At 40.2% G+C, this 14,375-nt stretch overlaps 2 protein-coding genes across 4 annotated transcripts; one reads left to right on the top strand and one right to left on the bottom strand.

Annotated features, from left to right (window-relative positions):
• Positions 1 to 335: 335 nt before the first annotated feature.
• bnip2 (BCL2 interacting protein 2) lies at positions 336 to 9,638 on the top strand (the record flags this gene model as incomplete). 3 transcript variants are annotated; one of them, XM_079224238.1, is made up of 12 exons in its annotated part: positions 336 to 439; positions 672 to 1,059; positions 3,152 to 3,247; positions 3,384 to 3,451; positions 3,882 to 4,058; positions 5,556 to 5,738; positions 5,942 to 6,044; positions 6,127 to 6,258; positions 6,371 to 6,457; positions 6,539 to 6,637; positions 7,472 to 7,507; positions 9,004 to 9,638. In XM_079224238.1, exons 2-12 carry the CDS (start codon positions 692 to 694, stop codon positions 9,059 to 9,061), a joined length of 1,407 nt encoding a protein of 468 aa, XP_079080364.1. In that variant the 5' UTR covers positions 336 to 439; positions 672 to 691. The 3 variants fall into 3 exon arrangements, with proteins under 3 accessions (XP_079080364.1, XP_079080365.1, XP_079080366.1); XM_079224239.1 differs by lacking the exon at positions 7,472 to 7,507; XM_079224240.1 differs by lacking the exons at positions 7,472 to 7,507; positions 9,004 to 9,638 and having other exon boundaries at positions 6,539 to 6,641.
• A 362-nt stretch (positions 9,639 to 10,000) lies between these two features.
• gcnt3 (glucosaminyl (N-acetyl) transferase 3, mucin type) lies at positions 10,001 to 10,930 on the bottom strand (the record flags this gene model as incomplete). Its single annotated transcript, XM_079223334.1, has 1 exon — positions 10,001 to 10,930. One exon carries the CDS (start codon positions 10,928 to 10,930, stop codon positions 10,001 to 10,003), a length of 930 nt encoding a protein of 309 aa, XP_079079460.1.
• Between the last annotated feature and the right edge of the window lie 3,445 nt (positions 10,931 to 14,375).

The following is a 14,375-nucleotide window of genomic DNA, read 5'->3' on the forward strand; positions in this document are numbered from 1 at the left end:
CCGAAACGACCCTGCAGGAAACACAACTGGCAACCCGATGGCAAGCGCGTGAGCGCGAGCGGGGAACGTCACAACAGAACGCTCTGGTGAAAGAACGCTAGCTAACGGTCGCGTTGGTAGAAAGAACGGAAATTGATGTTGGTGGACTCGGCTAGTGATATCATACCGAACATGGATCCGTGGATCGGTTGTCCTTATGTTGTGTCGTAGTTGACAACCGGATCAATTTGTATCGATTAATGCCGGGCGTTAAGTGGACAACAGCTTGGCTAAATTAGTTAGCTAGCGGTAGCACTTGCGTGACCAACGTTACGTCCACCGGAGAACAGTCTGACTCGTAGGAAGGAAGGAAGGGAGGACATTCACAAGCAGGCTTATGCAAAGCTAGCATACTTCTTTTGGCCTCCCGAGTTCCCGCACCGTGACGCATTTAGGAAAGGTGACTATCTGTGCACCCTGTGTGACATGTAACACTATTTGGTTGCTGTTAGTTGTTATCGCTAAAGTTAGTTGTCAACAACAACACTCCTCCCCGGCGAGCGAGAGATAGCACGCGAGCCTATTACTTTTAAAGAAATCGTGTGTCTAGCTCATTTAAGTTAACTTGCAAACCGGTGTTTTAACTTGTCATTGTCTGAACTCCCCCCCCCCCCCCCCCTCCGCTCCAGCAGCAAGGCGACAGGAAAAAGCCATGGCATCGGACGTGATCGGGAGTGAAGCGGTGCTGAAGGATGTAAGCGATGTGGATTTGAACAATAGAAGCCCCGATTTTATCACAACCAGGAGGACTCACGAGGAGCCGGGAAACAGACTGACGTCTAGTCCCTCGTCCTCTGGAGTGTCGGGAGAAGGTGACGAGGAGGAATTTGGCGACTTGGAAAATAGCACTGCTTCTACGGTTGAAAATGGCGAAGAGGCACTTCAAGAGAGTCTGACCAAAACAAGAGGTACGCCACAGGGAAGGACAACTCCTGACAATGAGCAGGAGCAGCCGGGAGCAAGAAGCTCTACCCCGGTCAGCCTTCCCCAGCCACGCTCACCACCTGGGCCCATCGGAAGGTCTGTAAAGTTATATGTACACTCTTATGTTTGGCCCACCGTTACATGATGGCAACTTACAAAAAAATAGGGAAAAAATAGGTTTCTGGTTTCATCTCTACCTTGCAAGAATGCTGTTCTTCAAGACCCTCAGCACCTGAGCCAGATACCTGCCTAGGTTCCAGCGTTTGTGAATGTTTTATTGCCACATTGTTTTCTTCTTTTCTATGATCCTGAAACTGTTCGACCCAGAAAACAATAGGAGCGGGTTACACTGGTTTTCAAAAGAGTCAATTCTTAGACTACAAACCGGTATTGGTACTAAAAGATGAGGACAAATCCTTTTGAAACAATGTAACTTTCCTGTATTTCTATTATGGCCGGAAAAGCAGGAAAAGTAAAAGCTAGACTGAGGCTGATAAGACATTTTAGAGGGGATGTACACAATAATAGGAATACTTGTACGATCTCATTTTATTATTTTGTCCAGACTAGGATTTAGAAATTACTGTTGAGTTAAATCAACACTTTTCTGGCAAAATATATACACAAACTGGAAACCATAAGCTCCAGGAATGTAGTATATACTGCATGGGTACTTTTTTTAGACAACATTGTATTGTCATTCTCATAATAAGTCTCTGTAGGTTATAGTAAGCAATGTCTGTGGCGGCATGAAAAACAACTTCTTAGTAAACATTTAGGTCAAACCTTCCTGTCTGATATGCTGCTTAATTCAACGGCGTGCTTTATTACGAGTAGTTGTTCATCTTTTCCACTCCTAAATGTGGCTACTTACACTTGCATGCCGTTTGGTCTCCACTGCACTTTGATTGCAAGGGTTTGTTTTCAGGGAACCACATTCCTGTAGCATTTCTACCTCCTCACATGGATTTCAAATGTAATGTGGGGATTAGCACTATACATGAGCAAATGGCTCAACTTTTGAAATGTTGAGTAGCAAATGCCCAGAATGTTTTTGTGTCTGGGAGCACAAATACAGTTGTGTGTGTGTGCTTAATGCATCAAAGAGAGCTCTGTACAGCACATATACAGATACAATGATCAGCGTTAGTAAGTAGCCTTATGGTTTATAAACTAAGTCGTTAACATAAGCGTGTAAGCTTTTCAGAAAGCCAGTGATCTGATTATTGGGCCATTGGCCAGTTGCAAGCTGAAACTCTTTAGGAGCCTGCCGAACAACTTTGCAGGACTGTGAATTATGTATTGATCAGCACAGCATCACAAAGCACCTGTCTATATAAAATCACAGTATTTGGTTTATTGGACAAAGCCAATACGCATATCTTGCCTCACCTTGGAGAACTGTTGTGATAGTAAAGAAACACAAACAGTTTAGCATATTCAACAGGGTTTTCATTGACTTGAGTAATTCTACGGTGGTAATTAACAACATACAAAGAGCGGCCATTACCATTTTTTTTAATATAGAAAAGTAGTTTATGGTTCATCCCCCAAATTGACAAATGTTGCTTATGTTCTCATAATTGTACTTTATACATAGTATGTCCAGTTGTGAAACCCCAAAATTGCCTTTTTAAACTAAAACAGTGCCTGATTGCAACATTTACATACACCGTGTTTCATTCCATATTGCATGTCACATTCAATGTGACTAAAATCTGAGGTAATGCAAACTTTCGAGTAAGCTGTATTCATTGTGGGTGACAATACATGGCACACAATGTCTTACTACAACTGTTCTAGTGTTGTGTTGTATTTTCTTAACATTGCCCATTCTATTCAGAACATTCTGTAAATATCCCCACCCTTGTTTGTAGAGTGTGGAATATTGTGCTTTTTGTGCAGCTTTATTCAAGTGTATTCATTTTATTATAGCATTTCATCACTGTCACCATTAATATCCACCAACTTGTTTGTGTTGCTGAAAAAATGCGTTTGACTCCTGTTTTCCAATAATCCTTTGAGGATTGTACAAGTCACAAGCAACCGTAGTTATGTGTTTTTCACGGATAATCTGTGCTGGCCCTGCTCTTGATCTTAATATATTTATAGTACAAGAGAGCTTTTGAGCAATTAGAGATCATTATACATAAAAGATGGCATAACCATTTTCTGTTTCCATTCCCAGCCTGGAGCGCCAAGAGTCAGTCGCCACAACAGAAGCACGCCTAAGAATGGAAGGAGTTGAACTGAAGGAAGAGTGGCAGGATGAGGACTTTCCACGGTATTGTCAATCACTCATAATGTTGTAAATCCCGTATAAATCATGGTTCAGAGCTTTGTATCACATGTTGTGTTTTTAAAAGTCACATGAAACATAATCCTTCTGAAGGCATGATCACCTGCTGTTTGATTGATAGGCCCCTACCGGAGGAAGAGGAGCTTGAAGATGAGCTTTTTGCAGGAACGTCTGAAGAGATAGACCCTGGTAAGGAAAACAGAATAGTGAACGGTGCATTGCTTTACAATATTAAAGGACATTTCCAAGTCTTAGTAAAAACCCACACTCTCATATGTATGTCGAGAGAGTTATTAGTCACTTTAATCATTCCTGTTCCATCTTGTTCTGCCAAAATTAACATGGGGCTTCTATCTTAGACATAGTCTTTTCAGCACAAAATCCTCTCAGATAATGTTTCCTTTTGACGTGGAGGCAAAGTAACACAAAGAGGGAATTTGGTACTGATAAGACTAACATTGGAAGACACCACTTAATTTTTCACACTGAATAGAAGCCTCATATTAGCTCTGTATGAACTACATAATTGTATTATAATAAACTTGAAAAATCTGAACCTGTCCTTTTTTTAATGGCTATACAAACAGTATAACCACTGATGATTTTGCATCAACCCCAGGCTATGCAAAGGACCATGGCAAGAAGGCAAAGAAGAAGCTCCCAGCTCCTGACATCAGTCTTACACTTGACCGCAGTGACGGTTCTCTTCTCTCTGATGAGCTGGATGAAAGTACAGAGCTGGACCTCGATGACATAGACACACCTTCAGACAATAGCAATGAGTTTGAATGGGAAGGTAAGAACTTTACATCATGCAATAATACAAGTTTTGATGCAGATGCAAAGATGCTTTCAAATTGGTCTCAGATTAGAAGTACACAGTTGTGTAATTCAGCCTTCTTTATTTGGGTTTATTTGTTGCTTTGCAATACAGAAGCAAACATGTTATCAAACTAGCGTTTTATATTCTGGTTCTTGGATCTATTTGTATCCGCCTTCCTAGATTGTACAGGTCTGGATAGGCAGCGGACTGCCTTAAGTGTAGTTAATGTGCTTTGTTGTTTTTGTGTTTCCACACTGCTGCCTTCCTCTTTTTCACATGGAAGAATTGTTTCCATTCTCAGTCTGGAAACAGGCTGCAGGCCAGCAACAGGTTTCTCTCTTCCTTGTGGTAAGGCCTCTTGGACAGCCCCCATTTTGTTCTGCCAACCATCAGTCAATCAACTCCTATTGTCCAGATTATATTTTGTCTGTGTTCAATTAAATCATGAGGAGGTTTTGTGTTTCATACACTTTATTTTCAGTTACTGTTTTTGTGCATGTCATTTTTTCTTTCCTTGAATTTTCCTGCGTTTGAGGAAACAATCAATCCTGCAACTTGTCGATTAAGGCAAAGAGGAAGTGTTTCCAACTGCATGGCAATGCTGTAGTTATCAGATATTAGCCATTTGCTAACATGCACTGTTTTTTTAGTAGTGATTCAGTGTATCTTATTTTTTACAAGGCACCGCACATCTCAGGAAATGACATTATAGCATAAGGAAACATGTACACAAAATTAATTTAGCCTTTAATTGCATACCCATTACATTTGGCATTTTACCACTTAAATCTCATATTTGGGGATTTTAAATCATTGCTTTTTGTAGATGATTTCATAAACATCTTACCAGTCATTTCCAATCTAAACCCGAATGTGAATCGTACAGAAAGAGAAACACAGATCAATGTGATTTGGTATATTACAGAAATTGCCCGCTCACAGAGACGTCCTCATAAAATTGTGTTGATGGGATTTGATCGCACTATTCACTTATATTTAATTTTGCTTGGCATGCTTGATATATGATTATTTCCCTACTTAACTTGATGTCAACATGATGCACAGAACATGTGGCTTTGTGCACATCATGCTGCTAGCTATACATCCTACAAACGATGCACAGAAGTCCTCCGGGATTTCAGCAGTGTTTGTTCATCACATTTATTTCCCATGCAGGGAACAATAGCAGGGTTTCCCTCAGGAAATTGTATTGGGTAATTGTAAATGCTGACCTCAAGTGAAAGGGAGTCATTGTTGCTGTTGATTCAAAGAGAAAGCATGCCATCCAGATACAAAAGATAAAAGAAAAAAATGTCACGTGAATGTCCATTGATTAAAATGCATGTGTTATTATTGAGTGATCTAATCGTTTGATAAATGATTTCATCCAAATGGATCTGATTTGATAAAATCTGACATCCAGGGGGTGTAGCGTCCTAGCTGTGGGTTAAAATGCTTCCTCTCCTTTAGACGATCTTCCCAAGCCAAAAACCACAGAAGTGCTTCAGAAGGGTGTGGAGTCGGTGGAGGAGTACTCCGCCTCGGAGGAGAGGGAGGAGGGGCGGCGCTGGAGGGTGTTTCGTATCGGAGACCAGGAACACCGAGTGGACATGAAGGCCATCGAACCTTACAAGAGGGTTATCAGCCATGGAGGTTGGTTGCATTACATATTGTGAAATTTGACAAAAACATAAATAGACATTTTAAATATGTATATGTTTATTAAAGAACAAGCTGTATTTGTGTTGATCAATCTGTTTTTTCAAAATGTGAAAAAAAAGAAAGTGTTGACACTGCAAATATATAAGGTTTTGATCCTGAAACATCAACTTTTTGTGTTTGATTTTTCACTGTAGGTTACTATGGAGACGGTCTGAATGCCATAATTGTGTTCGCTGTGTGCTTTATGCCTGAAAGCAATCAACCAAATTACAAATACATCATGGACAATTTATTCAAGTAAGTGTTTATTTGGTTTCCTCTGGCCTTGTGATCGAACATTTTAGGACCAACGCTAATGGAAGTTTCCCGTTTCCTGCAGGTATGTCATTGGCACGCTGGAACTTTTGGTCGCTGAGAACTATATGATTGTGTATTTGAACGGCGCAACCTCTCGGAAAAAGATGCCAACTGTTGGCTGGCTCAGAAAGTGTTATCAGCAGATTGATAGGAGGTGAGTCTGGATGGCAATCGCACAACAAAAAAAAACTGTTTACTTTACTATAAATGCAGAGGCATCATATGGGATTAAATTGTTGACGGCGGCTCTCACTCTTTTTATCCAGGTTACGGAAGAACTTGAAGTCTTTGATAATTGTCCATCCCTCTTGGTTTATTCGCACCCTGCTGGCGCTCACAAAACCTTTCATAAGGTAACTAATGTTCAAGGTGGCGAGAATAATGAAATGAAGATTTTCGCCAGTAACATTTAGATTTCTTGCTTCTTTTCACAGCTCCAAATTTAGTCAGAAAATCAAGTATGTGTTCAGCTTGACAGACCTTGCAGAACTGGTTCCAATGGAGTATGTGTCCATACCAGATTGTATCAAGCAGTAAGTATGCTCCACTCAAAACACATCAGCAATTTTCAAGACAAAGTTCCTGTCAAGAGACAAAATATGAAGATGTCTGCAAGCTAATAAATATAAATCCAAGGCCACATGAGAAATTTGGTGATTTGATACTCTGGTTTTAATACTTGAGTGATGAAAAGGTGAACACTCGAGTCAGCATTTCCTTTTTTTTATGTTTACATATCAGATGAAGGTGGTTCTTGGTTGGGGGTAGGATCAAGTGCATTTGTGCATGCGCAGTATCAGCTCTGACCGGTCCTGCAAAATGTGGTTACATTTCATCTGCAGGTGGTGCTACAGCAGCATTCTGCTTTTCCTGCGAGGACAGTGTCGGTGGTTATGAGTCAGACTCTCTTAAAATGTTGCTTCGTTCAAAGCCCTAACATTACAGGACAGTATTTAGTCATTTTTTAAAAAGTCATTGACACTTTCTGCCCAGAAGCATTATTTTCTTACTTGCATTGTAATTATTCTGATTGCAGTTGAGATCCAAATGCAACAAAATATAAATATCTAAAAATGTTTTTTTTGAAAATTCAAATTTAGAATATAGTACAGCCTTGTGAATCTTTAACATTTCAACAATAGTTATAACCTTTGCTGTAATGCATAACTATTGCGCTCATGCTGGGAAATTGCTCGTGCTGTATTTTTCCTTGATGTGGCTTAACCTGAGGTGGGTCTTCTATCCACGTGACATTTGAAAAGACAGAAATACATCTTTATCAAATGTTTTTGCTCTTTTGGATGTCTGGTTGCTGTTGGCTGTGTAATTCTCTTTTCCTTAACTCCTTTTCCCTGCCCCCTCTTAAGGTTTGACGACGAAAAAAATAGGAAAAGCCGTAAAAGGTATATGCACTTGCACCCAGGGTCAGTCTCAGCATTCTTTCGCAATTCACAAAACTAACAACGATATGATCCGTTGGCTTTCAGGAATGCACCAATACACCCCATTCTGTCCAACGTGTTTGTAGTGGGATGAATTGCTGTTACCTTCTGGCCAACAACTATCCTCCCCAAATGTCCCACAGCTCTCTCCCAGTAGATTTCCCTTAAAAGCAGACTGAGAAGCAGCTTGATTGGTTTCCCAAAAAAAAAAAGGGATTGTTTAACCAACTAAATCCTTTTCCTGAGCCAATCGTGTGATAGTCATTTAAAAGTAATTTCTTGTTAAATTTGTTCTCTATTCATTGCCTCAAAATAGTATCAGCTATATGTATGTGGTTTGAATGGTACTTTGAAGCTCATTTTATACCCACAGCTCTGTTTCCACTGGGATGCTGAATTATTGATTTATTTAAATAACAAGTTAGAATAGTTTTGAGATACATTACTGAATTGCTTATTTCTGATATTAAAGTTGGGGCATCAAGTAGCACTTACTTGCATGTGTCTTTTTAAAAACTAGGTTTTGAAATCGGTGTGGTTGATGTTGGGTAAGTTTGTTAATGTTTGTTCAACTGAATGGGGTGGGACTATAAGCAAGTAGCTGGTCTTAGTCACGGTGGTTTTGTGGTTGCACGCATATCATGTTCTCACATGGTTCCTCCTCCCAGTAACTTGCCCTCACTGAATACTCGTCCTGTCCACTCTCACAGCTCTTTGCATGACTCACTGCATACCCACTCCCTGCTGATGTTTAGTTATTGTCACAAACCTTTGTCAGCCTTGCTCAAGCTCACAGAAAGATTATGCTTCGTAATGATAATTAGTGAACGTGAGGTTATTCATTTGCAGAGCTGTTATGTTAGAAAAGTAATAACTGTCAGGTTGCGGAAGAGACTGTATTGTATGTGCAACACTGCCACAATAAGTAACACATTTGTTATCTGGCATTCTTAAGTTATCGATTAATGCACACATTGCCATAGAGCAAGATAAATTGGCCATTTTAAGTACAAAGGTTGCACTTGTGTAAAAGGTTTGGCAGAGATTGCTTAACCTGTCTACATTTTCTTATTGTACGACTATTTGCAGTTTGTGCTGCAGATAAATCAGTCTGTGCCCTAACATTAGTGCATTTGTCTTGCAAAGAACCTCCATAATACAAACGATATGAGTGCCCATTTTTTTTTTTAATGCCTTCGGTAGAAAAAGTATGGACAATATTTGGCATACATATGCTGAAAGCATACGTCTGGTAAGTCTTAACAAAAATAGAAAGACTGCCGCACACAAATAATTTCCTTTTTTATGGTGGACAGGAATTGATCACATTCCAGGATGTGTGTTAATGGGCATTATAGTAGCCTGTCGTCACTTTGATTATTAGTTAGCTTTTCCCTGTTAGATAATGTGCCATTCCTGGCACACAGATGTCTGATGACTATTGTATTTGTCTGCAGAATTGACCAAGACGTGCACGGCAAAGTGGAGATTGCAGCAGCTGCTATTCCAGAGTGACCCTGCTCGCACTGCAAGATGTGGAGGAGGACGAGGAGGAAGAGGATATTTTGAACAGCCGTGACTCTTTGCATAAAGAAAGTGCCTTTTTGAAACTATGCTGCCTGTCACACCATGGAACTTTTTACAGCTTGATCTTCAGCGTTTTTCACACATGCTGTCTGGAACATTTTAAATCTTTTTTTATTTACTGCCGAAATATCATGTCATACTTAGCTTATTGGTGTTCCCTAGTTACTGGTGTATCTACATGTTATTTAAAGCACTCTGTTACAAGTGGTTGATGCATGTTCTGCTTTATTACGTTTCAATATATATTTATATTCAAAAGGTGAAAAAGGAGAGAAATTAATATATTTTTATGGTTGTTCTGATTGACTGGCGTTTCATAGAACACGTTTTGACAACACATTTTTCAATGTTCACTGCTGATGTTCAAAATATTGCCTGGGGAAAATAATGGTTTGGTGTTTTTTTTTTTTTTCACTTGAACGTTCCTCTGATTTGTGGAGGGAAACATTTGTGAGAGCAACAATCTGAAGCAAAGATGTAAGTCTTCATTTTACATTTTCTTCAAGTAAAGTCATTGATCCACACCCATTTGTATGTTTTATTCCATTTTATATCATTTTTGCCGTGGTAACAAGATATATATATATATATATATATATATATATATATATATATATATATATATATATATATACACACAATAATATAATTCATATTATATATGATAAATAACAATATACCGATAATATTAACTGCCACAGAATTAAAAAAAAACATTGCAAGATAGATCAAATAAAAAGGAATATAAAAGTAATTAAACATATTTCAGTCAAACACTTTTGATAATATTGAATAAGTTATGGTTTATAAAAAATATTTACCTTTCTTAAGTCCAAACATTGAACATGTAAAATACGTTTTTACAGTTCAAGGAAAATGGTGCTGATCAGTTTCCAGTGGGTCATGGCCTAAAGCTTTCCAACGCAGAACTGACTCTATACATCTAATAGCAATATCATCAACTTCAGGATCAAATTTATTTGCAAAAAGTTGCTGTTGTCTCAGGACCCACGGGAGGTCACCTGCTCCGTACACGCAAACTGCTCTTCTGTAAACACCTGTGCAAGGATAGTACGGGGCTCCTTTTCTCACATCTCCTGCTAGATAGCTCCAATTCACCAGGCGAGCGAGGGCATGCATGTCTGACGCATCGTACTTGATGTTGGCTGGCATTGATCCCGGAACAGAGGGCATTCGCAGTAGAGTGGCCCACAAGTGCTCATCGGGGCTGTATGTGTCCTTCTCCCACTCCAGAAGTTGCTGAACTTCTCTGTCCTGCATCACATGTTCCACAAAGGCTCTGCTGGTCACAAAGTAGGCATTTCCTGTGAACATGGGGCTGCTAATGGGTGGGGGGCTTTTCTTCACGTCTGTCTTGATGACAGAAGTAGTTACATTGTAATGATACAGCCACCGGTCTTTCTTGTAGTTATTGGTTACCTCGGACTCCATGCTGTTTCTCCCCTTGAGGGCCTTCAGTGCCTGAATAATTTCTCTATTGGTTTTGATGGGGAAGTCTGTCCCACAGGTGTTAAGCAGGTACCTCCATCGGACCTGTGAGTGCAGCAAATCTTTCATGCAGTTCAAATCTGCCTGCACTCGGGACCATGAGGCATATACCACACTTTCTAATTTACTGGCTACAAACACATTTGGAAAGCAGGAAAGAATAGCTTTCACGGCCGTCTGGAATTCTTTCGTGGCTTTCTGGTCCACATGCACACAGTAGATGTTCTGAGGATTATAAATAGCTCGTAGGAGTCGCTCAAACATCTCAATCTTCTCATGGATCACCATGGAGTAGGCAATGGGGAAATTATTTTCCTCCTCACTTAAAGGTGCTGTAATGAAACCTCTCTCTTCAATGTAAGATGGACAGTCCTTTGTCACATTAAGGTAGAAGTTCTCAGATAAAAGAATTGGTCTTTTCCTGGATTTCAGAAGCACTTCTAATTCGCCTTTCTTCCCCTCTGCGTCTCCATGGATGATAGCCAAACATCCAGGCAGATCCAAAGAGAACTGCTGTGGTATTTTGAGATCAGGCAATGACTGCCTGTTAAAAGCAGTTTCCCAAAAGACAAAAGAAAGTAGCATACCAATGACGATTAGTGATGGGGTCTTCAGCCTCTGGCTCATCAACAGCCTTGCGTAAGCCATGTCATTGCATGAGCTAACCACAACACAAGTATAACCTTGTCTTCCGTGAGAGTTTCAGTTTGACCGGTACCACACGTCTGTTGTCATGAACACATGCTGGAACAGCCCCCTAAGGAGGAGTGTCACACTAAGGAGTGGAAGGAACCAATCAATAGTTCCTGAATAGGATGTAACATAGTCCATATTGTTCTCAAGCCAATACATTGTTTGAGCAGTGTTACTGTGGTAGACCTTGATCAAACACATACGATTGCATTCGCCCATTGATTACACTTGCATTGAATCCTTATCTAATCTCTGGTTTGAACTAAAATGTTCTCAGTACAGGTTCACCCAGTTTTCAAGGTGCACTAACAGCATAAAGTAGACACTATTTTAATTAATTTAAATATATATTTATAACAAATTCAGATTTCAATTAGTATACATGATCATTTCACTGTTCAACAAATATCTCTTTAATATCAAATTAAGTCACACTGCTAAAGGTATACACCTAAATTGTCCAAGACACAGCCCACCCAAACCTATCTCTCTACTGATTTCCCTGTTGAGTTCATCTAATTGACCTATTGACTAACTCAGGGGTCAGAAACCTTTCCTATCCAAAGAGCCATTTTGCCCTATTTTCCACCAAATAAAAATCGTCTGGAGCCACAAAAGCTATTTGATTTCATAGCACCTAGATTGCTAAGTATGGTTTTCATGTGATAACTTATTATTTAAATAAAATAACTATAATAAATAGGCCATGTCCACACTACTGCGTTTCCATTTAAAAGGCATATCTTTTGATACATTTCAGAAAATGCTGTGTGCTTGTTCTAGAGTCTTTCAACATCAAATATTTTGTTGTTTACTAATTTCTCGCCACATATCAAACAGACAGGTCAGCCAGCATCGTTGGCAGTGAACGCAAATGAATACGTCCGTGCAGAATTAAACTCTGTATTTTTAGCCGTGACTTTTCTTTTTTTATTATTATCCGTTGACAGTTTACTGAGAGTGGGGCTCTGCATATCAGGAGTAGCCACCTGCAGGGAAAGACGCGTGACAGCTACGTGATAGGATGTGACGCACTTTTAGTTAAAAACTAAATCGAAACTCTTTTTTTTCAGTGTCACAGTATCACCCCAAACTCCAAGATAAGAGGTGTTCCCTTTGGAAGATTTTTGTCAAAGGCTAAAGTAGCCGCACCAGAGGGGCTAAAGAGCCGCATGCGGCTGCGGAGCCGCGGGTTGCCGACCCCTGACCTAGGTCAACGGTTACAGAACAGTCAACTTGCGACGCCTTCTCAATACATATACACATATGTATTTTTTTCACTTTTTACTCACTTTCACTTTTTAATGCCTCAACTTGCCTCAGACTGTGCATTATACAGGTACTTTGTAGAGTAGAATAAACACAATAACTCAAAAAGCAACGTACTAAAGCAAAAATATCACCATGTTCTCTCCTAAACATTGACTAAACTATTTTGAATTCATCTTGATATTGTGAGCATCCAAAATACATTCCTTAGACATTTTGAGAGCTGGTATGTATGTATGTCTCTAAGATTGATTGAGACAAGTGCTCTCATCCACATCCGGGCCTGCAATTGTGTCCTGCTCATGGATAAAGCTGTAGCGTCGATATACTGATCCACCTTTGCTGGTGTACACCACATCCACCTCGTCTCCGCTGTCCGGCTCGGGAACACCGTGGGGCATATTGATGCTGGCGCTGCCACTCAGTCTCTCATAGCTTTGGCCCCAGCAAAGCCTCTTCCTGGCATTGGCCTTGACCAAGGCAAACACGGCCAGAGCCAACCCCAGTGCTAGCAGCAGGGCAATAGGAAGGCCAGCTGAGGTGTGCTTCAGAGTTTTAGAAGACATATTCAGGTCTGTTACCTGATCCTCTCCTGACTTGGGTTGGGGGGCCTCTACACACAGAGCTAGAATAAAAAACTGCCTTTAGTAGATGGCCACATAAAATCAAATCATGTTTGCTATGATAGGCGGGGTTTCTACCTGAGCGGCTGTCACAAACACAGCAATCTGTGTCATTTCCTCCAACCTGACAGCAGCGCGCACAGCGGTTCTCCACGGCATGAAGAGCAGAATCCCGGTGACAAGTCAGACACTGGTCAGGTCTGGGGCCAGTGCAATGCCTGCAGGAGCTGTCGCATGGCTCACAGGTTTCCTATAATGGTACAATTTCAGAAATTATATATTTACTGCAATTTTTCAATCGCAGGAGGTGAAATATTTGTTAAAGGCCAAATGTGTGAAAAACAAAAAAAAACAGATTTCAATTAAATATGGCCGTGCTGGAGAGATGTCCTGGCCTACACATCATAGCACATCAGTGTGCTGGGGTGTCCACTGGATACGGTGGAGGTGGTGGGAGGAGGATGATGGCTAAGCTATCAACCCTGATGAACAACACCTCCCACCCCATGCAGGACACTCTGGAAGCTCTGCACAGCTCCTTCAGCCACCGGCTGATTCATCCCTGGTGTGTGAAGGAGAGGTACCGATAGTCCTTTACTTGCTGCTGCTGTCAGGCTGCACAACTAGCTGAGCTCCCAGTGCATCACAAAAACCCCTCAACCACTTCAACCTGTGCAATATTAATACACTGTCCACAACAGTTATATTTATTCTGTCTGTGTATTTACTCAGTATTGTATTTTTGTTTTTACTGTTTTTAACCGTTTATTATTTAACTATGTGTCTTGTGTGCACTTTATCCTGTTGCTGCTGTAGTTCTGCAAATCTACTATTCTATTCTTCAGATGACAGCTTTGTTTGGCAGATTTATAATTAGAAGTTGATTGATTGAAAAAAGTGTGCAATATTTAATTATGTACTTAATGATGATTTGATAATGCATACAGAAGGGCATCAGCAGTATCTCATTTATGGATTTAACAAAAGTACATCCACTATTACAATGTAGCAGTGCACTGATTTACTGAGAAATGAATGTGACTGCTTTGCAGTTTGTGTGAGATGAAAACAAGACAGAAGTACTTATCTCATTCCTTTTAAATATTACGGTTATAATAATTATACCTTTTGCGAAAAGTATCGCCCCT

The sequence above is a fragment of the Taurulus bubalis genome, assembly GCF_910589615.1.
Source record: "Taurulus bubalis genome assembly, chromosome: 9".
Classification (NCBI taxonomy): Eukaryota; Metazoa; Chordata; class Actinopteri; order Perciformes; family Cottidae; genus Taurulus; species Taurulus bubalis.